General features: G+C 36.0%; 1 protein-coding gene across 1 annotated transcript in view; it reads left to right on the top strand.

The window, feature by feature from the left end:
• SV2C (synaptic vesicle glycoprotein 2C) overlaps nucleotides 1-25,323 on the top strand; it is an 80,871-nt gene that overhangs the window by 35,537 nt on the left and 20,011 nt on the right. Inside the window, exons 3-8 of the mRNA XM_088129828.1 lie at nucleotides 2,598-2,778; nucleotides 9,617-9,768; nucleotides 18,294-18,427; nucleotides 18,975-19,064; nucleotides 20,949-21,059; nucleotides 23,200-23,288. Coding sequence (XP_087985954.1) covers nucleotides 2,598-2,778; nucleotides 9,617-9,768; nucleotides 18,294-18,427; nucleotides 18,975-19,064; nucleotides 20,949-21,059; nucleotides 23,200-23,288 — 757 coding nt within the window. The remainder of the gene's footprint in view (nucleotides 1-2,597; nucleotides 2,779-9,616; nucleotides 9,769-18,293; nucleotides 18,428-18,974; nucleotides 19,065-20,948; nucleotides 21,060-23,199; nucleotides 23,289-25,323) is intronic.

The raw sequence follows: 25,323 nt of genomic DNA, 5'->3' as shown, positions 1-25,323 counted from the left end.
GGCCTGCTAAAGCTTACAAGTGTATGCACTCTTGGTTTCTTTTGATGTTAACATTCAGGATGTAGTGTATATGTCAACTTCAAAGATCCTCTGAAAGCCAGAACCAACAGAATAAAGAGTATGGACAAGTGCATAGTATGCCTAAGCAAAACAAGCCATTGGTTTGATTGGCTTTTTTGTAATTTTTGACTTTGGTGTCATTCATCATCCTTGTACTCTGTGTATTGCATTCTCTTATATCTTGTTTGTGAGACTTCAGAGTGCATTTAAAAATATAGGATATTCTGCCACCAAAGATTCATTGGCTAAATTGATCTTTTGATGATGATGCTTTTAATTTACCAGATTTTCAAATACAGTGGTACCTCCTACCAGATATCCTGGTTGCCCAAACTCAGCTATGCCCAGATGCTACCTATAGATGAACTTCCTTCTGTTATAGTTTTGTCCTGGAGAATTAATGGTGCTAGGCCTTGAGGATAAAAATTAAGCTTTAACCAAAGGTTTATAGAAGCTAAACACACTCTTGACTCAACTTTTATCATATCTGTCTCCAGATGTAAATGTGCATTGGAGACACAATGTGGCATCTGGAGGGCTGCTCTGATGAATTTAGATTGTACTCTCCAAGGAGGTGAAACAAGAAGCTGGGGAACCAACCAAAGTCCCCTAGCAAGTGGCTAGGTTTTGTGCAGCAGCTGGACCCTGATGGACCAATTTTCTGCTAGCTAAATGCATTCTATGTAACTGAAATTCATTTTAATTTTAGATACTATATATTTTTTGTAATTTTAGGTGTTGTTATACTTTATATAATTTAGTGTCTATTTTATAATTTAAATATAGACTACACCTCACTCATAGATGCTAGTTAGGTTGTTTTATAAATGTATTGTAACTTTGTATTAAATTTTAATTATTTTACTTATTATCTATTATTTATGGAGCACTCTGCTTGTATTGGTCTATGACTGCAATAAATTGATTAAATTAAATGGATTAAATTAAAATTAAACCTCCAGTTCAGTTTTGCAGAGGCATTCCATCCTGCAAAAACCCCAAAAAAGTGGTTGTAAATATGCGAATTAAATAACAGATTGTCAATTCCTTATGTCTGTGGATCGAATTCTACCAGTTTTGGAACAAAGATATTAAGTGTGCTGGTGAAGCAATTGCAGTACTTCTTTATCCATGTTTTCAGGAAATATGAACCTGTAACTTGAGGAGATGCAATTCTTTTAGAACATATTTATATTAGAACACATTGTATTAGTAGTAATTTCTTATCTGTGTATTGCTGTGGAATTCTTGCATTTGCTTGGCTTGTGTTTTATTTTATTACATCTATTTGCACCTGACTAAATAAATATATAAATACATATAGAATAAATATTTAATTAAATATTACATATTTTACAATTAAATAAATATATATTAAACTAGATAACCTGTGACCCATTGGATCATCATATCAGAGGTATTTCCTTACCTAACAGAGAAACAGAATGACCAAGGGCAAAAAAGCAGCAGGAGTATGAGCAATTTACAACTTGCTGCCGGCTTCCCCATGGACTTCGCTTGTGGGAAGCTGGCAGGGAGCTTCGGAAATCCTTCCTTCCTTCCTTCCTTCCTTCCTTCCTTCCTTCCTTCCTTCCTTCCTTCCTTCCTTCCTTCCTTCCTTCCTTCCTTCCTTCCTTCCTTCCTTCCTTCCTTCCTTCCTTCCTTCCTTCCCTCCCTCCCTCCCTCCCTCCCTCCCTCCCTCCCTCCCTTCCCACATATAATACAGGCTTGTGCCATTTGCCCTTCCCTCACAACCCTCAGGAGAGCCTCAGTGAAACCTCCTCCTCCTCCTCCTCAGCTGACCCACGGAACTGCCTGTTACTTTCCTGGGGGGAGGTGGAACAAAGGGAGCCACGGACTGCGAGGAAAACTGCACCCCCACTCCCATTCAAGCATGTCCCCAAGGGCCCCCTCCCTCGAGGGAGGAAGAGGGCTCACCCATTGACCACCGGCACTCCCCAGCCAGCCCTACCTCACCAGCAGGCATCCAAATCACTCCCTCATCCTTCCCTCAACGCCCACGGTCATTAAGAGATTTCAGATTTCTGCCTCATTTCCAAAGCAGCCAATCGCCGCTCACCCACTGGGCCTTGCCACCAGTCAATTGGCGCAGGGGACAGAAGGAGGTGGTAAAGAGGCTGGAAATATAACCATCACGTGACCTGGACTGACTGTGGCAGTGTGGCAGTGCTGAAGTGGCCACAAATTTCCCAACTTTTAATCCCACAGGAGTAATGGGTCTGGGAGTTTGGACGCATTCTGTAAGTTAGCCCATTTGCGGTACCTTGGTTCAAAAATTGTTGCCCCATGATGCACCATTTCTCCCAGTTGAAGATTGCAGACACAAGAGTTTTAGTAGTATATAGATAAACATGTATGTGTGAGAAGTAAAGGGATAGGGGATTGGTCTCATAAATGACTATGCAAATTACTCACTTGCAATAATACCAAATAAATGTATTAAGAACAAATCTTGAGAATGTATAGTGATAATCCTGTATAATTTGACACATTATTTTTTTTGTTATGTGTTACAGGTAGCATAGTATACCTTGGGATGATGGTGGGAGCGTTCTTCTGGGGAGGCTTGGCAGACAAGGTGGGAAGGAGACAGTCTCTTCTGATATGTATGTCTGTCAATGGATTCTTTGCCTTCCTTTCATCCTTTGTCCAGGGCTATGGCTTCTTCCTCTTCTGTCGATTACTCTCTGGATTTGGGTAAGCTCTTTTGCTATCTTTGATTTTCTAAACTTCACTTCTTGTATGCTGATCTGTTTTAAGGTGAAGTGTACTCCCAGTCTTCTTTCAAAAGATCAAATTTGAAAATAGTGTGGTTCAGGTGTTTTTACATTTCCTTAGTCTGCATTGTTGGCTATGATCATCCCTACTATTCAGGTATGGCAATGAAGAATTTAGGAGAAAAGGGATAACTCCAACAGTGATGGCTGAAGATCCTGAGATGGATTAGCCAGTTTTGTACTGCTGAAAGGTTGCTATTAATTCCTGGAGAGCCTAGGGCAAGGCTCTCAGAAATGGTAATCAATGAGGGCCTGGAGACAAAATGAAGGGGGAAGAGGAGTACCATGGGACAAAATTTACCCAATGCAGATGGCTTTGGAAAGCTGAAGAAGAGAGTACGAAAATCAACTGCCAGCCAGAGAAAGAGACTAGCAGCCTGAGAGTATGCCAGTCAACGTAATTACTCCTCTCTTATCTTTAAGTAGGGAGGGAGTTTAAATACAGATGTAACTACTGTATACTTGTACTTCATTGATACGCTGTACTACACACATAACAAGATACTGTTTTACCAGTAGCAGGAAACTTTACTTTGCTGGTACAGAGGTAACAACTTAGTAATGTTTAGACACCACTTAGGTGATTGTGCTATATTTTCAGTGGAGAAAAAAAAATCACTTTAAAAATGCCCGAACAGTCATTTCTAACTCAAGCCACTGTTGATTGTTTTCTTGCTGCTGCTATTAACCATGCGAGCAGAGGGAGGTGGGAAACTTGAAATACCTTTTGCAACAGAATGGTACATAAGGCCAAAATGAAGGACTTGTCTTGCTTTGTTGTGCTAATAAAAGAGGGGGAAAAGATCACAAATGGTGAGTGATGTGCTATGTCTTGTATCAAATCCTATGAACCCGCAAAAGCCTGTGACAGAAAAAAATTTGTCCACAGATGTTTAAATAATTTTGTATAAAAACATCCAAAGGGTTGACTGTATATTTGTATATTTTAGCAAAAACAGTAAAATGCCAAAAAGACTAATAATTCAGTCCTCATTTTTTACATTCTCTCGCCTTGCTTTTACTCTCATAATTTATGCTGTTATTTGATATGCTTGATTAAATCTATCAGATATTTCCACAAAAAAATTACATTGTTAGTTTTTAAGAGGCTGCAGCTAATACTTATGTGTTAAAAACAAGTCCATTGAGTTAGCTGTGTTAGTCTTTTATAGCAAAAATATTGGCATTTCAGAGACAGACATTGATGCATAAATTTTCCTGAATCACAGTCCACTGCAATATAATTCACAAAAGCTTAATAAAATAATATTAGTCTTTAGGTGCCACAAGATTTTTATTGCCAATGAATTTATTTAGGTTTATTACCAAGTAAGTGGGCATAAGATATAATTTAACAAATTTACAAGCAATAGATAAACAAGAACAGAGTTCACTAGTGTCAGAGACTGTTATCTGGTGCTCTGCTTATTTCAGCCCACAGGACAAAAGGGAGGGAAGAAACTGGTTTGCTGTTTAATTTCCCTCCCTGGCCAATTACAAAAAATCTAGTGCCCTACCGCTACAACCATAACTGTTGTAGATTATTGTCATGTAATGGGTGCGTTCATGGTCCCATCAATTAAATGTTGTCATCTTATGGAACAAAGGAAGTGTGCCTTCTCTGTTGCAGCCCCTTCCCTCTGGAACAGCATCCCCCCAGAGATACGCAGGGTTCCCGTTCTTCTTGGTTTCCGGAAGTCTCCTAAGACCTGGCTCTGTTCCCAGGCCTGGGGTAGGGTAGCTGTGGAGCCCTGCTGAATGTTGGCATGTTGGGGAATGTTGTTTTGGTCCAAGGCAATTAAGTGTTTTTTTTTTCATAATATTTTTATTAGAGTTTTACATAATTAAAAGCTAATAGATAATTAGAAAAGATAGAGAAACAAAAAAGAAGAAAGAGAAAAAGGAAAAAGAACGATATAAAAAATTACTCCCCCTCCCTCCAGACAAATATAAGCATTTACAGTGACTTAATACCTTCTCTGATATTACATTAAAAAAATTCTTCCCATTTGTCATCAGTAAACAATAACCAAATTATTAAAAAAAAAATCATCAGTCTTACACAGCAAAAGCATTAAGAGTACCAGTAATAATAACCCATATGTTTTAAACTTAAGCAATTAAATCTAATTTACATTTTGACTTATAACTTTCTCTAATAAGTAAAACAAACAATTATTCCCATAAGCATAAAGAATAATAATAATAACATATATATTTTAAACTAGATCCAATAGGTCCCTTTTACATACTAACCCATAATTTTCTCTAACAGATAGTAAATAAAAGATTCATCCCTATATAAAAAAAATCTTTACATCATCTTACAGTCCTGGTCAGAAAACAAGATTCCAATATCACAACCCAAAATCAAAACTTATAAAATTTAACCCTGGTCAAATAAGTCCACTTTGAATACCTTTTTCTTCTTTTTAAGAGGCTTGATTTTCAGTCTCATCTTCAAATAAAGTCCCACATAGTAATTTATCATTTTCTCTCTGTCTGTTTTCAGAGGCAACTTCAGAGATTTAATGTTCCCCTTCTGTGGATCCAAAGTAAAATAACTCTCCAACTCACTCTTCTGATTTGTAATATGAACATCCCCTTTGATTATTAAAACATTAGCAGCAAAGTTTGTATATCTATTACAATTTCTTTCTCCATGTCACTCTTGTAATCAAAATCTTTAAATCCATTTTCAGATCCACAAAATCCTTTTCCATATTTTCCATGTATCTTTTATAATCGGGCATTTCTTTAAAGTCCATTTTAAACTCCTTATTCAAATCATTGTCAACTTCTGTTTTATCCAGTAAAATCTTTTCTTCTGTAACCTCTGTTAAATCCAATTTTAAAAATAAGTCCTGAAAGCATTGTTCCCAAACAGATTGAAATTCTTCTGTAGTGAGACAATGTTCCTCCATTATGTTAGAATGTATCTTTTCCTTTAATTGCTCTCTGGTTCCCTCTAGTTAACCTTCAAAGCCCAGTCTTATCTTTTATTTTCAGAGCCAAAATTTTTCCTGAGTAGGTTTTCTGACAATTAAACCCAAAATCATCCACTGTATTTTTATAACATTTAAAACAGTTCATAGAAAACTATTCTTTCAAATCCATTTGGTCCCCTAACTGTCCCCAGTCAACATTCTTAACTCCCTTTCGCTGTTTCCAAAAGTTAAGATATTTCTTTTTAATCTTTAAACTTACTTAAATCTGCCTTCTTCCACGATAGAAGGAAATTCTCCCAGTGTATAGCGACTTGCCATTCAGAAGGTTTTTAATGTCCAAGTAAATCAGTAATAAGTAGTTTCCAATGGTAATTAAAAGAGGAAGTGAGAGCAAATCTAGTGTCCTTCTGAAGGCTCCCAGCCGTGGCTTGGGCTTGATATTTCCCACGACTCCCAGAGCACACAACCCGCTGGAGATCGCTAAAATGTGATCTCTTCACAGGGAGTACTTAGGGGTGGCCCAGTCATCTCCTTTGTTCAGAGGTGTTCCAAAGAGCCAGGCCTTTTGCCAGCTCCTGCCGTGGTCATCAGCTCAGCAAAAACGGAATCCGTAATTAAGAGGGTTTTAGTATATGTATTGGACCTATTGTACACACCCAGAGTCTTCTTGGAGTTGAGCAGCATTAACAAATCCAATAAACAAAATGTTCATTCTTCCTTGGGGGAGATATCGGGAGGTGAGGCAGAGAGGCATAGACTGCCTGTTTTAACTGAAGGCTCAGATTAGGGGTGAAGCAAAACCATCCTGCTGCCATCTTTGGACTCTGCAACTGTAATCTTTCATCTACAGAGGCTGAGCCCTAAACAAATCCCAATTCTTTATTGTATGTGATACTGGAAGAGTATTATGTCAAACATTTATCAATTTCGATTTATAAATTAAATTCATTCCAACCAGTTGCCTTAATGATAATTTGATTTACTAGCATTTATGTAAGACCACCCCCCATTTCATCAAACAGCGTTGCCCTTTTAAATATTCTAAAATTTGTATAACTGTACAAAATAAGACACTGGGGTATTAATAGCACTTAACTTGAGTTTGAGTGAAGAAGTGGTACTGTACTAAAAATTGGGTGATGCAAGAAGGACTATTTTACATATCAAGCTTTTTTTTTTTTTTGGAAAGGAACTGATAAATTTGAGATTAAGGAACTTATTATTGTGCAATGAACACATTTTCAGCCTAGCTGAAAGTTTAGAGAAGAGAGCAGTTTGATTGTTCATGACATTGTTATCCTCCAGTTATACTTCTTGTTTGATCTATGTCAGAAATAAAAAAGTTATATTAAGCATTTCTATAGATTCACTTCTGAGGAAGTATTCCATGAAATAAATCTTGAAACTTGGGAGTTTATAAAGTGAGCATGTTTTTACCACACACAATGACAAGGAAAGCTTATATGAGAATACTTACATATTTTCTATGTGTTATTCCACATTTTGAATGACTTTCAATAAAGGTATGCAAAATATTACAAGTTTGAAACAATCTGACCAGTCTTTGAATGGGTGTTTCAAGTCTGGGAAATGGATTGTTCTGAGTGTGCTTAAAATGCTGCAATCTAAAATAGTTGTTTTGATTTTGGATCAGTTCTGCTATATTCTTTTGGGTTAGAACATTTTGTGCACCAGTAATTTTCACTGTTACGCATATTTGTTACACTTTAGTTATTCAAGATACTATAGATCTTACTACATACTATTAAATACTTATATCAAGTTTGTGCTTTATTGTGTATTGCCCATGTGTTTGATTGTTTGAGGGGATGATCTGAATCATGATTTCTGCTGACTATCTCATTGCCAGCTGTCAGTAATAATTGATCAGTGAACTATAATTTAATTTTAAATGGTTGATTTTTTTGTTGTGTTACTGTATTTTCATTGGTTTTGTTGTAAACTGATTTGGAATTTTAAATGAAATGAAAAGCAGTATAGATTTAAAATAAATAAAATATGGATATTTTTAGTATCTTTTGTAACTGATTCAATAAATTCATTTATTTGTGTATTTTGTTAGATTTAAACTCCTTCAGGAGCTTAATGTGATATGCATAACATTTCCTCCTCCAATTATTTCTCCGTGGCATCTCAGTGGCATTGTAAGAGATCTCTTTTCTAGCAGCAGCGGGACCTAATATTAATTTAAGCTGAAGAGAGCCAAAGTTAGTTATAAAGTATCCTCCATAATGAGATCTAAGGGAGAAAAGTCATGCCATTAAATACTTGTCTCTTGCACCATTTCCCAGCTGGATATTGCCTTTCTGAATTAAATATTTGTCCCATATGTTACAAATAGGAGATGGTGGGTGTAGATTTCAGTAGAGAAGACACTGAAGAAACCCGTTTCCAAAGCAGAGTGCCGCTTACATTTCTCTGGATCTCCACAGTGACTCGTGTAATCTGTTACATGAAAATCGTTAAAATGTCTAAATATTAAATTATTAAATAGTAAGACCCTTCACTATTTAAAATTTTTCAGTATGTGATTATGTTGTCTCTGATGTTTTAAGTACTGTAACATCAGCATTAAGAGCTTATCATAATCAAAGCTAAATTTCAGACATATTGAACAGCTTATGTAGAATGGGAGCTTCTTGTCATTGTTTAAAGTTGATAATGATGTCAGAAATACTTTATGTACCACATAAAAATTCCCAGATGCCCACTGTGTTAGTCTAAACCATCAGAAAATATTGTTAAAATATGTATTACTCACTTTGATTATTCAATACAGTTGATTAAGAAAAAATAAAATCTTAACTACTGCATTATTTATTCCATTCTGTACTTAACGTCAGTTTACAAGACTAACGAAAATCTAACATAATGAGCAGCAATTAGCTAATACTGTTTTAAATACAGAAGACTCATTACCAGAGATAAAAAACATCTTAGGAGCATTTTAAACCAGTTTTGGATGACCTTTTCACATCTCCAATTGCATCATTAGTATTACTGCCCCACCACATGGACATGATTCTTCCAGAGTGACCTCAGTCACTGTAATAACATAACATAATATATATTATGTTGTTATGTTATGTCATGACATATGTCCACATGCACTTAAGCTTTCGTCTTCTTCCAGTTACTACAGGGAAATCAAGGAACTTTTCAACTCTCCCTCTGATATCTGGCACTTTGGCTCTGTGTCAGGTGCTAGGAGCCATGCATCCAAGGGTGTCTGCAGGATGTCAGGGTCAAGATAATGGCCCTGACAGTGCAGTCGAAATATTGTCTGTTTTTTATATGCAATACTTTTTTGACCACACCCTGCTGACAGGTCTGCATCCATCCATGTCAGTGGTGCCTGGAAAACATAAATTCCCATCACCCTTGAAACTTGGCGTATGGCTTTAACAGGTTGCTGTGTCTTGTGGGGATGAGCAAATCCATCAGTTTTTGCTTTGCTGGAGCAAAACAAAAACACTAAATGGATAAGAGCAATTCAGAATGCCTGGCAGGATTTACGTTCTTTTCCAACTCAGATTAGAATAAAGCCAAAGAAAGACTTTGGCAGTCAAAATGCTTGCATTTCTTCAAAGCTATGCTGAACATTGGATAATGTTCAGCAGTACAATTACTTACAGAATACATGCTTTCCTTAATCAACATTTCTTTGATGCATTAAGCAATTGATTTATTTGTCAAGATTCCCAGAACTCTATTGCTTTTGGCATGCTTTTCTTTAAAATAATACAGTGTTTGTTCAGACTTTCTGTTCCTGTTATTCCTCTTTTTTAGGATTGGAGGAGCTGTTCCAGCTGTATTTTCATATTTTGCTGAAGTACTTGCTCGAGAGAAACGTGGAGAACATTTAAGTTGGCTTTGCATGTTTTGGATGATTGGAGGTATCTACGCATCTGCCATGGCCTGGGCAATCATTCCTCACTATGGTGAGAAATGCGGGGGGGGGGGGTTCTATAACTTCTCTTACCATTGTACATAAGCACTAAACCAGTTTAAATTGCAATTGTGCTTCCATTGTCATTTTCATAATGGAATTACCTGTTTAATCAGCAAAATATATGGACATAGTCTTCTTGACAAGATGCATGGGTATATTTTAAATCTCAGATTAATATAATCCCATTGTAACAGAAGCCATTGTCTGGGATTACGGATCTATGTTAAGTAAATACAAAAGCATCGGAATAAATGATGGAACTTTATTTGGCCCTTACCCCAAGATGTCCAAGCAGAGACATTTGTCTTTCGGTGGAGATTCCACATAGAGAAACCTCTGCACGATCTAAAATCCCAATAGTATAGGCAGGGATCACAACCTTAGAATAGTTTTGTTCTATACTGTAATTATAGTAACACTATGATTTAATATGTTAAATTTAATGTACAAATTTTACTTAAAATTACTTTTAAAATAATAAAACAACAGGCACTGTTTGACTTTTAGAAATATGCATGATGTCTTAGCTTACCGTAGGGTAAGGCATTTATGTACCTGGACATGCTAAATGGTTTTCAAAGGTTATTTTACCATATTTAGTAGCTTAATAAGATATACTGAAATGTTTAAATGCCGTAAATATTTTAACATTTCCTTCTGTAAATATCTGAAACTAATTTTATTTTTCCTCAGTAGAAGATGTTTTGGTTATGCCAAGCCACTTAACCTTTTCAGTACTGATGATCTTTATTTATATTTATGTTTATTATTTATTATAAATATTTACATTTATTTATATTTATATTTACATCTAGTATCCATTCCAAGTTTGTGATGTAGTAATTACAGTTAGTGGTATCATTTTATTGAATTGGGTATTCCAGAACTCTAATCACTAGGGCCAATCCTATCATTAGGTAGATTAAAGTACCTGCTTTTGTTAGTAAACAAGGATGGGGGATGAATTAGAGCTGTTCCTCTACCTACTACCCTTCCTATGATATATCTAGGCCAGGGGTTTCCAAACTTTTTCAGGTCATGTAAGTTTGTGTGTGTGTGTGTGTGTGTGTTTTCTTCTAGAATCCCTGATCAAGAGGCAAAGCTCTAGTGAGAGAAAATTGGCTCCTTTGAGTGATATTTTTGTGCGTGCTTGTCTCTCGCAGAACTAAATTCTCTGCAAAACAATCCTGGTATAGAACAACCACTCCACCTCCGTATCCTCCAGCAGTTCTAGCCTGCTGTATCATTTAGTAGTTGGTGGACAGAACGAAGAAAGATCTCTTCAGTCAGCCAGGGCTCCATGATACATGCCAAACTTCCATTCAGAATTGAAACTTGGATAATAAATGTTTTATTTATTTAATTAATTTAAAATTAAAATTAATTAATTTTAATTTAACTAAATTTATTAAATAAATAAAACGTTTATTATGCAAGTTTCAATCCTGAATGTTTTATTATCAGCAACTGAGCAGGCATTTTAGGCTGGAGAGACCACCATCATCAATATGATGACTACTTTGGGGGGAAGGGGGAGGAGGAGGAGGTCAGCCAGCTACTAGCTTGCTCTGCTTTCCATGAAGTAGCCCAGTAGCATCCTTCCATCATATTCACCGCTGCTAGTTGTACCATAGTGTTTGCTGCTTGTCATATTTGATTGTTCTGTCTTCCCCATTTTCCTGACACAACTGTTAACAACCACCTAGCATTCCAGGTTGCTTTTGTCCCCTGCCTGTTAGGCTTCCTCCATGAAACTTGGCAGAAGCTACCCAAAACGGCCAACGTGGCAGAGCTAAATAAAAACTTTTATTGCACACTAGAATGAAGCTTGTATTTGAAGCAGCTGATTGCCATCTGTAGATATGATACGGTAGTGAAGTCCCTTACATCCTTTGCCGTTTTAGTCCAGCATTGCTTTTTCCCATCTTTCTTCTTTCAGAAGATTGGTTGAATGAAGATACTGGACATTTTGGGGCAGAGGAGAAAGTGCAATAGGGAAGAGGTCATCTTAGAGGAAAGATCAGCCAATTAGCCAATGCCTTGTTCTAGTATCAACACCAGGTGGCTATCTAGATGGATCAGCTAACCCAGACGCTTAGCTAGTTAGCCCAGAAGGTAGGACAGGACCCACTATCACTACATCTGGATCCTCTCCCAATGGGAGCCACAGTGGACTCTACAGCAGCTGTCCCATACTAGGTGCCTGCTTCCCTGTCTGACAATATTACTAAAACCCTGTTCTAATTCCTCAATCCTGGACAGCTTTAATATTTTTACTGGTTGGATGTGTATATTACACTGATGGTTTGTTTTAGCCATTGATTGTTGAATAAACTGCAGTGGATGAGATTTACAGTATGCAAGGCTGTGCAGAACTGCTCAAGTTTAATATGTACACACAAAATTACAGTAAATCCACACTCTTAAATTTCAGTTGATTTCCTGATTTAAAATAACTTAAGAACTATGTTAAGTACAGTAAAATAAAATAAATCCATTTTCATGTAGACATACTGTACATTCACTGCTACTAGGGCTGTGCAGTGCTTCTAATTTAATTTCAAGATGGTATTTTTGATCAGTTGGGGCCATGAACATAAGCAGCTGTATCTTTTTTCAGGACTGCACAGCTGCTTGCAGTATGTTTGTGCTGTATAGTATTTAATGTAAATTCCACTGTTCAGTCAATTCAGTCAGCTCAACTATTTCACATATTCTAAAAAGAATCATCCAAGTGGGTTGGGTAATGCTTTACAGAACTCCAACTGGTACTTGGAGGGTTGGATGATCTCTTCATTTATGTTTTGGGACCTGAGAGATCTATTATCCCACGTGCTGCAGAAGATTACCAAGTTCATGACTAGAGTGATACACAGTTTTGCCTATATGAAGGTAAAATCATGAGGATATGGCAAAAGGAGAGATTATTGGGGCATGCTCTTGCCACAGTGAGACCCAGATATGAAAGGGCTGTTGACCTTTATTGAAATCTGGGCAAACGGAAAAGTCAGCTTATTCAGCAAAAGTTAGTGAATTCTTTTTCTTTTGCTGGGAACAACATAAACTGCAAGTTTGACAAACAGATTGCCTGAACTGATTGCCATAAACACAAATGTTGACTTGGCATGCTGCTACTCAGATTTCAATAACATTTCATTTTATGTCAGTTCAACAACTTATTCACCAACATGGTCAATATTGTTCATGCATATTAAAAATAAGGCAATGCACAAAACATCTGCCCCTAATTATTCCATTATTAGTTTCAGTAGCATCTCCTCTACCCTTTGTCTTTCCAATTCTGCCTACCAAATTGCTTTGACTGACAACTTGCTGTTGAGATGGAAAATAGGTGCAGCCTCAGAGTTGTGGCTTAATTCTCCAGTTCTTTTTCAGGAGTGTTAATTTTCTTCTAGCTAGCAAGGAAAGTAAGACCTTGTCTTGGCTAGTCATTAATAGCTCCACAATTATCCAACCACTGCCACCTTTTATGCTTGCTAAAGTAGGACAGATGCTTGTTCTGTTCTCCAGAGGATTTTAGAGTATTGTATATACTTACGGTTCTCCTATAAAATATCATATGTTCTTAAGTGCAAATATACCTGTTTGCACCAAACCCAAACCTACATTTTAAAGAGGAGGTTATTCTATTATTTTTTTTAATAAATGTGTTTTGGTGGCTGGTAATCTACCTGTTTAATTATGATTTACAGTGCTAGATAAAAAGTTATTTGAGAATACTTTTGTTGGCCAATATTGTAAGATAAATATACTGAATGAGAGAAGGTGTCTATAAAAAGTGTTATATTCAGCATAGGAAACATTTTTATTTTGGAAGAGATAGATGGTATGCCTACATCATAACCTACAGTTCCTAATTTATTCCTAATTTATTGTTTGTACTTTTATTTTTTTTCTGATTCAGAATTATTTGTTTATAATTTTAGATATTTTAGCTTATACATTGTCACATACCTGAGTTCAAATGTCCCTTTTATTTGAGAAACCAGCTCTAATGGTGTACATATCTAAACCTAGTACAACATTGTTGGAAAATACATTATCGGTAGCAGAAAGGTTGACTGCAGGGTCATGGCCAAGTTCATTATGGAGGACAGTGAACTGTTTTGGGCAGAGTACATCTCTTTCCAGGCAGTATAATAAACTTAAGATGTTTATTAAGCCAAGTATCCTTTGGAATCGTTTTCACCCTCTTTTGAGTTGTATTAAAATGACTTCAAGTGGTAGAAGATGCAGCTTCATTTAAAAAAATTGGGGTTGTCTTCAGTTTGAAAGCACAAAAGTTACCTTTTAAAAGTGGGGAATGACTGGGAAACAGGATTGTTATAAAGATAATTGCATGTTAAAAATTGCTGAAAAAATTTAAACCAGCCATTTCTGCCTACCAAAGAAGGAACATTGCTGGTGGACCACATTTCCCCTTCCTTTTACATCCTCTTGATTCCATCTGATTTGCTCAAGGGGGCTATGGAAGCCTCTTAAATAATTCTGAATTATTGAATTATTACTTGAATACAATGAAGTTATTTAGAATAGCAGGTTGTGATATAAACGTAGTTTATATGTATCTTAAATTGAGACAAGATTGGTACTAACAGTTTTACATCTAAATGTTGTAAGAGTGCCATCCAGTGGCTGTTCAGTTAACCTTTCTGTGTAATTGAAACCAGTATTCCTTTTCCTAGTGTATACCTCCATAACCATGGTAAGAACTCAATGATATTACTAACACTACATATCTTGACTTTAATCTGAGTTCAAAATGGCTTATATGGTGGCCTCTTAATTTTATCTCTACAGTGACAATCCTGTGAAGAAGGTTGAGAGAGTGTAATTTACTGAACTCTGGTTGAATGGGAATTTGAACCAGAAGCTTCTCAGTCCAATCTGACACCTCAACCACTACATTACATCTATAAGAGAGTCTGGATGTTTAAAAAAACAAGGAATTGAAGAACAGTAGTCTTAAATTAAATCTGGAGGATAAATAGAGTAATTATGTGCTTAGTTGGGTCATTCTGATGACATATCTAACTGCAAGCTGGGTGGATTTCAGTAGAGTTAAAGTGAAAACAGCTTCATTGTTTCTAACGTTGGCTGATCTAAGTTCTCCTTCCCATTTGTGGGCATGGAAGAAGTTTGAAAGCTAATGATACTTTGGACCTGGAGCTTTTCATACCTTTGGAATTCCTCACTTGAGAACCAGCTGTGGAGATTTGTGGGATGGGAGAGCAACCATGGGAATGGATTCTCAAGCCACATTCCTCCTTCTGAGGTCCAGTTCCCTGAATTTGATGTGAGAGGGAAATCTGAGGAACATTATCTCGGGGGCCATAAAATTTTCTCCAAGGAGAAAGGCAATTAATAAATTCCTTTATTATCCTATCAATATGTTCCTTTTTACAGTGCTCCCTAATTTTCTATTGTATTACCTTTCATGGTAGATCTTACCAAACAAATGTTAAATAATTCATAGCAAACAAATGATAGGTTCATGAAGACAAGCACTTGGCTGTACAAATATTTGAACTAGTCACAGATATAAAAAAATGCACTGTCTTTGAACTAAGTGCAAAGAACCCTCAGATATATCTAGCTTAATCTAAACTCAGATGAGTGGCTTTTTTCATAATGTTTGTATGTGGTTGGTGACTTTTCAGGAAAAGGGGTAAGGAGCATCTGGGTAAAAATGTTAATATGGCAGTTATGACTGCATGATCAGAGCCCTGCCCCCTTTAGGTGCATATGAAATATAAAAAGGGGGCAGGGCTTCAATTGTGTGGTCATGTCTGCCATCTTGACTTCTTGTACCCTCTCCCAAAGCCTCTGTTAGAGGCTCCCACAAAGTCCTCCTTTACTTTAAAAATGTTGCATTCAGCCTTAGTGTGTGATGTATTCTGATACAGCACTCTCACAAGCATACATTTACGGAAAATACTCTAGGAGCTATCGTTTTGCTGCAAAACAGAAAAAGAAAGAAAGAAACACTTCCCCTCCCTTCCCAACACACAGAACTAGTTTAGGGTTGGTTTATTCTGCAGCAAAGTTAGAAATGAAAAATGCAGGTTTTATTGTTTTTGCTAATTTTGTGAAGCAAGACAGCCTTTCTTGGCTATAATGGGTTCTGTTTGAATAGAATGTTTGTGTGTTTTATCACTGATCTCTCTTATGCTAATATCATCCTGTAGTCTGTCACTGCAACTTGAATGATTTATTTGGTCTTTCTTGTAATCAGTAGAGTGAGAAGGTGATATTTAATGTGGAAGCTGTTGCAGAGATTGAAAAAAGCTGAAGGTTTTATTTTATGCTACAGCCCCAGAAAACTGTTCCCAAGATGCACTTGGGCCTATTGTTTTAACAACCTGTCTCACCCCTTGGAACTTGCTGCTGCTTTCAAGATTAATGACTTTGGAATACAGCATTTGCAGGGAGCAAGGGTGAAGTTTAACTTTGCAGAACTGCATTGCCGTCTGAATGAATCAGACAAAGAACACTATACATCTTCCTGTTAGGTCACAAAGAACGAATGGCAGATGCAAACCAGCAAGAAAGCAAAGAACACACCTCCATTTGGCAACAGTGCTTATCTGCAGATAAATCTATTCCAAATGCATTTTTAAATTTAGTTCTTAAAAGACAGTATCTAGAAGCCATAGTCTTCTGTAACAAAAAAACAACAAGGAATCTTGAGCCTCTTCAAAAAACAAACTGGCATGTAATAGCATAATCTCTTGTATAAAGCTATACAATGTACAGTTCAAGACATAAACATAAATAAAACTGTACTTATTTTAAAAATACATTAATTTGCTACTGTATCGTGATACTAAAAAGTGAAGGATCTAAATTTTCAAGAGGGCAGAATTTTATTTATTGTTGGTTGGTTGGGTTTTGGTAATTATATTCTGTGTAACATCTAAGTCTGAGTGAATAAACTCAGAATGCAAGAAACATCTGGCAACACTGATATAATCATTAAGGACTGTTTCATTCAAGCCCTTGGGACTTAATGATGCATCAAAATATGTAAAAGGAATGACATTTTTAGCACCATCCTGCTTTTTGCAGCAATCATGACAGGTGTTCTATTTTCTCTCTTTTTTTGAAACAAGTGAATATAAACACGGATGGCAAATTTCTGTAAATAGGACAGATTGGAAATTATTTATATCTTATCCTGATTTAGATACCTTAGTTTAACTAAATTCTGTGAGCCATTTAATCTGTGATGTCTCTAAATTTAAAACTTGTAGACCTTAATACACATTCTGTGCAAGTTTTATTTACTACAGCCTCAATATGTGTGTGAGAGAGAAAGCTATTAGGTTTTAGATCTTTTTATAGAACGATGACAGTAGGACTTCAGCATTGATACACATTATAAGAGCAGATGTCCCTTCTGGTTTGGTAGTTAAATATGTTAGATCTCTGATGTAGATATGCAACGTATGTGTAATAAATCTAATGTATTAGATGGTTATTGAAGATATTTAATACATGTAATGCAAAGGAAAGAACTATTGCAGATCTGTGTAAAGTAAATTCTTCACCTACATGTGGATAATGAAAAGGCAATTCCTTTTTACCATGATCTCTTCGTGATTAATATGATCATTGAAAATTGAATGGTAACTTTATAATCTTTTTGGTGCATATTTAAATAAGAAATTTATATCTGAATTAGACAACTGCCATAGGCAGGGAAATAACTAATTTTCTAAGTAACTAAAGAGCTAGTACACATTAATGTGTCCATCTTGGTTTAGATTTTTTTAAAAGGATTATGGAGAAAGAACAAAATGTGCTGTTCTCAATATGTTTTCATTGATTCACTGATGTTCAGTGATCACAACAATCACTGACTGAAGTGATTGTTAATAGACCTCCCAAAATGTATTTATTACAACAAGCTCTGGGCAATATGAAAGCTATTGCTTTTAGTTAGGTGACAATAAATGAATGTCAGGAAATAGTAACATTGAGGTAAGACCAACGTATGACTGAAACAGAAGACACACTGCCAATTAATCTTGTTGAAATAATAGATGCTCCCACTGGACATGGTGGGAGTAAGGGCCTGTAATACCAACCACCTGGAGTGGAGCTTTGTGCTATTCTTCTTGAAGTAGTGGCAGAAAGAGGACAGCTAATGCCAGTAGTAATGGGGGCCTATCAAAATGAAACAGTCATTCCACTGAACCCTCAGCAGCTGTTACCAGTTGCAGGCAATATAATACATTGTGCGGATAAGCCTTTTCATACTCGTAGTTTTGGATAAAGTAGTATCACTTTTATCACAGAAGCGTGGCATTGGTTTTTCAGCGGCATTTGATTTTTGGGAGAGAACAAGAAAAAATTTCCAAAGTGCAGACTCCCTGGAATAGACAGAAGTTTTGTCCTGCTCTCAGAAATGATCTGGGTTCATAAGCAGCCGTGCCAATATTCCAAAGTATGTCGCATTTATAATACATTGTTTTTTTTCCCCTTATTCAGGATGGAGTTTCAGCATGGGATCTGCTTATCAGTTTCACAGCTGGAGAGTGTTTGTTATAATGTGCGCACTACCCTGTGTTTCTGCTGTGGTGGCACTTACTTTTATGCCAGAAAGTCCAAGGTTCTTGCTTGAGGTAAAATATCTGCATTCCTTTGAGAAGTCGAGTTTACCCGGGTCTTAATAACAACCTCGGATCCACCATTAAAAAAACATTTTTGAAATTATCTCTCTGGACTATGTTATTTGCCCCTTTCTCTTTGAGAGATTTAGTAACAATCATTTAAAAAAATTCTGCCAAGTTTTGATTTATACTTTTAATCCAGTGCTGTTTGACGGGTTGCTTTTGTTATCCTGTTGTTTTATTCTAAAACTTATTTGGTAAACTGTCCTGTTTGAGATGAAAAAAATGTATGAATTGCTGAAGATCTAAGCGTTTTAGGGAGAAATGTGCACAAGTTATCTTACTTTATGATATTGTGAAAAATGGAAGTGACTTAAGGCAATTGGATCCCAAGTACACTCCGTTTAATATACCATTGAGTGAGATAGAAAGATATGCCGAAGTATTTCTTTAAATGTAGATGTATTGTGAGTGAGGGAAGAATAAATAAAGGATGGTTTATCAGCATTTGCATTCTCATATTTCTTCCTGAAATTTTCAATTGTCTTCATATCCTTAGACTGGGAAACATGATGAAGCTTGGATGATTCTCAAACAAATTCATGATACAAATATGCGAGCCCGTGGCCAGCCTGAAAAAGTTTTCACAGTGCGTATATTTTTATACAAGTATACCTCATTAGTGGAGAATTAGTTATAATTTAGATTGGAAAAATTATCAGTAGAAACCATATATTCCTCTTGAGGAAAATAATATCATGAAAAGTACCTACAATGATAATTCACATAGATCTTGAAGATATATTCTTGTTTAACGACATTTCTTGATCCAGTTGTCACTGGGGTCCAGATAGCCTTGATAAAGTAATTATCTGGCCATACACACTAATAATTTCCTATCTGGATTCCTGTGTAGCATTGTATGTAGGGCTATGCTTGAAGATGCTTCAGAGGTTTCAGCTAGTGCAAAACATGATGGCCACAACTATAATTGTTGCAGCCAGTTGGAAAATAAAAATGTCCCTTATCATAATTTCTTATTATCTGAGTAACCTGGAGGGCATTCTCCACTTCAGGATGACATCTCTTCCTGGAAGTATTAGGCAGGGTCCAATCTTGAATGACCTCTCCAGGAGGAGGTTCTTTCCTGCCTCCTAAACTGCATTGGATTAAAAAAGTCAGTTAACCCCATGATTATTTAGGGAAATAAGGTCTTTATATCTGGAGGGTGCTCAGGTTGAAAAGGCTATGTCGATACATACCTTTAAAGCCCTTCCATACATTTCTGAACTCGCTGCAGTCCTCAATAGCGTAGTCAGTACTAAAAGATATTGAATTTGTGGTTCAACAATATCTAGAGGGCCATAGGTTTCCCAACCCTGCTCTGAATCATGCAGGACCCAAATAGCTGTAAGAATGTCTCTTTGTATATCAGGTTATCATTTGGATCATCAGGGAGTGCTCATGAAATTAGACTCTTTCTTTTTAGTCCCAGGTGAAATAGACTAATAGTTTTCTCTATTCCATATATTTCCTGTCTTTGATTATTTATCAGATTTTTTTAGAGACTATAAGATGCACTCTCTCCACAGCTATTTTCTCTGAGAATAAGAGTCTTGCTCCAAGGCTGTAGTGCAGATTTACGGAAATCTGCTCAGAACTGGAAGCCATCCATAAATGTAGCATTGAATTAGATGTGGTAGCTAGGATGATACTAAAAAACCTAGGAATGAGTTAAATGTAAGAAGTATTTTCCTGTATTATTTTTAATGATTTCCTTAATAAGAAAAACACAAATAAGAATTTTTTATAGTAACTCCATATCTTCTTAGTACAGAATCAGATTCCAGTCCAATAGAACATGAGTCAGTTATTCTAATAAACTGGGAATAATTTATTTGAAAGTAATGATATAATCCAAACTTTTGAAAAGTAATGTTGGTGGATGAACAAGTGGGACAATTATATCAACATAGTAATCTGTTAATGCCATTAAGACAGGATTTACACTTAAGGGAAGATTGTTATGAAGATACTTTGTGTTAAAAATAGTGTTCTTTTATGTATTGTTAGATTTAATAAGAACTGTTGCTCCTTTTTTTATATTGGTTATAACTCAGTTTTGAAGGGTATTGTGCAAAAATTATAAATAAATTAAAAGTATGCATTCCCATATGAATTTATTTCCTTCATTCATTAAAAATATCTTTTTAAAAAGCCGCAACCATTTTTACAGATTTTTAAAAGCTGTACAAATAAGTTGATTTCTCTGATAATTCTGCAAAATATCCCTGTTTCTGAAGAACTTGCACTTTCATATTCTCCTGTTCAGTTGGCCTTCTGTGCAAATCATGCAACGTCTCTGTCTTTCTCAAGAGACAGAAACCATAGCCAAGGTTAGATGTTTTCATTCATAAAAAATGGAACTTGAAGTTGTTTGTCCCCTTTTAGATAAGGCTGTTAACATTCTTCAACAGTGAAATGTTCTTGTTTCTCCAGTAGGGGGGAAAAAACCTTTGTGTGTTCTCCATAGGTTAACAGGATCAAAATGCCAAAACAGGTAGATGAGCTTATAGAAATAGAAAGTGATACAGGTACCTGGTACAGGAGATGCTATGTCAGAGTGCGCACAGAACTCGATAGTGTAAGTAACATAATCTTTATAATATTATTTATACTTAAGTGCAAACAATTCTAGAGAATCTAGAGAAATGTATTATTATCAAGTTTAAATAAGTCAGTGTTGAAAATGCTAAAATAGATAAAAGAATGCAACTTCTTATGCTTCTGATTTTTTTCAAAAAATGAATATTCCATGATTCCATATTTCTTTAGGGATTTTCCATATAATGGCACCTTATTTATTATATTGCTTTATCCTTCCCCTTCTCCCAAAAGCTCACTGGATTGTAAGTGATGTGCTCTCAATTTAGTCTGGTGAAATAGATTAGGCTGAGAGACAGTGGCTTGTCCAGTCACTCAGTAATCCACAGAGGTAAGTAAAGTTTCAGCTGGGCTATCCCATGTCTGTTTCATTACTGCTATACATTAAGTGGGGCATACTGACTACGTTTAGGCAAGAATGGCTTCTATATATACTCTACACCATGCAGCAAGGCAAACATAAACATTTCAGGTATGGTGTCTGAAGTTTATAAATACTATAAATCGGCTGAAGTACAAAAAAGGGTGAAAGTCAGAAATCAAATACTTATCTGTACTATTTTTCGTAGTTCTTTTTTTGTTTGTTTTTCTATTTTCTTTCCTTTTTTAGTAATTATCAATAATGCAGTGGAGATTTTGGAACTAAGATTTATACTTTTTCATATCATAAAAGTAACTCAATATGCTTTGGTATGGTCAGTCTTTTATTAATGTTAAGTATTAATTGTATAGCTTCATTAATTTTCTTTGTCCACTTATCCATTTTCTTTGTCCACTTATTATATCTTCTGAAATTATATCTTTGTTATAAATAAATAAATAAATAAATAAATAAATAAAGTCTCCAAATGCTCCAGGAAAAAGTTGGTTTCTTTTGTCCAAGACTTTCTTAAATTTGCCATAGTTTATGTAGTCCTTGTACATTAAGTCAGTGGGCTAAAATCAGTGTGGTTTCATTCCTGTGCTTGATTTCTAAAACTTAATTCAGAAAAATCTTGCCAACTAAAACTAGAATAATTTCTGCACTAATGATTTATAGCATCATCTAGTGTCATCCAACCAAAATAACAATAATGTGGATACTTCAACATTGCTTGGGTGAAGCTATGAAGATGCTAAGGGTCACTAGTGCAGAAATGACCAATGTGTGATGGCTGCTTCTAATTTTCTGCAGGCTGGGAAATCTGTGATTTGTAATTCTACCAGATCTCCACTAAATTAGTTTCAAGTGAAAGAACTTAGACCCTTGTGCCCATTGATGCCATATTTGGCCCAAGAGCTGACAATTGTTACCACCATCTGATACTCTATGGCAGGGGTGCTCAAACTTTTTAAACGGGGCCAGTTCACAGTCCCTCAGAATGTTGGGGGGCCGGACTATAGTTTGAAAAAAACATGAATGAATTCCTATGCACACAGAGGATCCCTCCCATAGAGTATGAGGAGAGCCGCCGGACCCAGCATACCTGTCATGTAGAATAGTCTGGCTCTGCGATCTCCCTCCTCGTGCATTTCCTGCAGCTCCCGACACTTCCACTTCTGACAGACAGCAGCGGTGGCCAATCAGGCGGGTGGGCCGGATAAATGACCCTGGCAGTCTGTATCCGGCCCGCGGGCCGTTCTTTGAGAACCCCTGCTCTGTGGCTTATTACACTTACTCCAGGAGGTTCATAATGGCCTCCTATTTTGCTCTGCATACAGTAATATCCCAAAATAAATATATAATTGTCAACCAGTTAAGTAGTTGTGAGCTGCACTGCTCAGTTCACAGTTACTGTATTTTTTGATTTGAGTAGCTGTTAGAAGCAGATCAAGCAGAATATCCAGAAATCAAGTGAAATCTGTAAAACTAAAGGCTACATGGCTTTAGATGTAAGCCCAATATTTCAGAAACAGGATTAGTCATTGCTGTTTCAGAGGAAAAGTTATGCCCCTTTGCATTTTTTTCCTGCCATAAATGACACTATAAACCAACTTTCCCTCCAAGTAGCATTTTCTTGAGAATCCTGAAGTGACGTATCTAACTCTCTGTGATGCTTATTCTCAAGTTTATTTGTATTTTTCATTTGGGTTTAAATGAAATTTTAGAAGCAAATGCAGTTTTTCTTATTTTCTCACAGATTTGGTTAACATTTATGAGATGTTTCACCTATCCAGTCAAGGACAATACAATAAAGCTTGCAGTTGTATGGTTTACTCTTTCTTTTGGGTAAGATTGATAAAGATGTAAATGTTGTAATTGTATTACGTTAACTTAGTTGCAAATTCATATTCATCAATGTGTGGTGCAATGGGCTGGATGGATGTATCCAGTTTTTACTTTGTGAAGAAAGATTCAAACATGTTAAACATGTCAGATTGCCATATCTCAGTAAATAGGATTTACTAAATTATTGTCATCTCAAATTACTCCAAATGCTTTTTGAAACTGAAGAAATAAGTCTCTGAAAGGAATAAAATTGCCTTCTTAAACATGGTTCACAATAGAACTGTTCTTTTTTTTTAAGAGGTAAATTTTGATTTATGTAGTGATATTGCTAGTGATTGGGCTTATTCCAATGGATCTGTATCTTGGCACACCTTTACTGTTGCCTTTCCAGTCACATTTTAACTCCAATATTTTTAAATTGATCTTTTTTTCACCCCTTTTTAAATTTTAATATTAATACAAAAAGTTCTTTAAAAAAAACTCTGCACTGACTTCATATTTAAATTAAAAATAAACCAATGCACACCCCTTTTCCAGTCTCTCTAGTCAACACCATTTTATCAATGTTCTTTATTTTTTTACTTCTTTTTAACAGTTTTGCATTAACTACATAATAGCTCCTACACAAGATTGTTCTGTAAATTCTATTTTAAAAATGATTGTTTAACATGATTTTAAAACTCATTAAACTGTGATTGCTCAGATGAATTGCTTTTTTCCCTATCCGCATGGTTTAAAAACTGAGTGAAACATAGTTTAAAAGAGATTACCTTTATAGCAAATTTATTGTGTGATCACAATTTCAATACAGAGTACAACTCTGTAAATACTTCTAGACAAACAGATAAATAGGTAGGACTGGAAAAGGACAGAAAAGGGCAACCAAGATGATCAGGGCAGCTAAAATAGTCTCCTGTCAGAAAGAAATGATACAGGGTCTGTTTCATATTTTTAAGAGCTGAGAAAGGGGAAACATGATAGAGATGTATAAAATTATGTCTCCTGTGAGCAAATAGAATATAGAGAAGTTTGCCTTCCTCTCTCAGAATCTGTGCCGTTTGTTTCCTTAGGACGTAATGAGGACATTAATGTGACTTTAAAAAGAGATGAGACATCCATGGAGGATCAGGCAGGGTCTACTAGTTTTGAAGCTCTAGGTCATTTACATGGTCAGAAATAGTACTACTTACCAGAGTCTCAAGGGTATCTGTGAGAAATAGGCTAAACTAGAATAGGCTTTTGGCTGATCGAGTCAGGTACAGTTTTATATGTGGCTTTCAGTGGGAAGACAGTGATTAAATAGCACTACAAATCTGGTATGCTTCTATTACTCCTCTTAGAAACAGCAAAGCAATGAAAGTCCTTTTAGTCAATGCACTTCATAGAGTGTCCTTTAAAATGCTTTGCACGTGCCCAAGTGTCTGATGTTTCTGAGTGTCTTCCTTGGAACCCTTTCTCTGCGGATTCTGAGTCATAGATTCAAGTCCCCAAGGTTAAAAACTTACACTAGAAGAAAGTTGCTTCTCCTTAGTCTTTATGGTATAATTATTAGAATTATACCCCATTTTTCCACTCAAAAAAGTTCAAGGTTTAAGGTGGCCAACAGAAAAAAATACAGAACCAAATTAAAGCAGAAAATGACATTAAAATATATAAAATTTAAAATAATGTAAAATGCAATGTCATTCAAAAAGCTAAGTTGAATAGAGATGCAGCTACTAAAATTAAATAACAGCGACCCATTGGAAGTCAGAAGACATGCTTTCACAATTTGGGAACAAGAAAAGAGAAAGCTTTCACTTGGGTTCATGAAATACAGGCTTTTTGAGAAAAGGGCCATATTCAGAAGGCCTCTGGCGCAGACCTGCCATGGTTTCTGAGGTTGATTCTCTTCTGCGGAGACAGTAGCAGAGGAAGAGAAAGAAGTTGTCAAACTTGGTTCCAAGGAATCAGACCTAGTTCACAGATCTTGGATTTGCAGTTGTCTGCATGGGAGTATTCAAGTAGTGAAACCACTTTTGTACAGCCTAATCTT

This window comes from Python bivittatus, unplaced genomic scaffold, assembly GCF_059951505.1.
Source record: "Python bivittatus isolate LINGU-HERP-01145 unplaced genomic scaffold, Pbiv_v1 ctg000850_np1212, whole genome shotgun sequence".
Taxonomy (NCBI): Eukaryota; Metazoa; Chordata; class Lepidosauria; order Squamata; family Pythonidae; genus Python; species Python bivittatus.
Note: the sequence above shows the minus strand (reverse complement) of the source record. Positions and strands in the feature narration are given on the sequence as shown.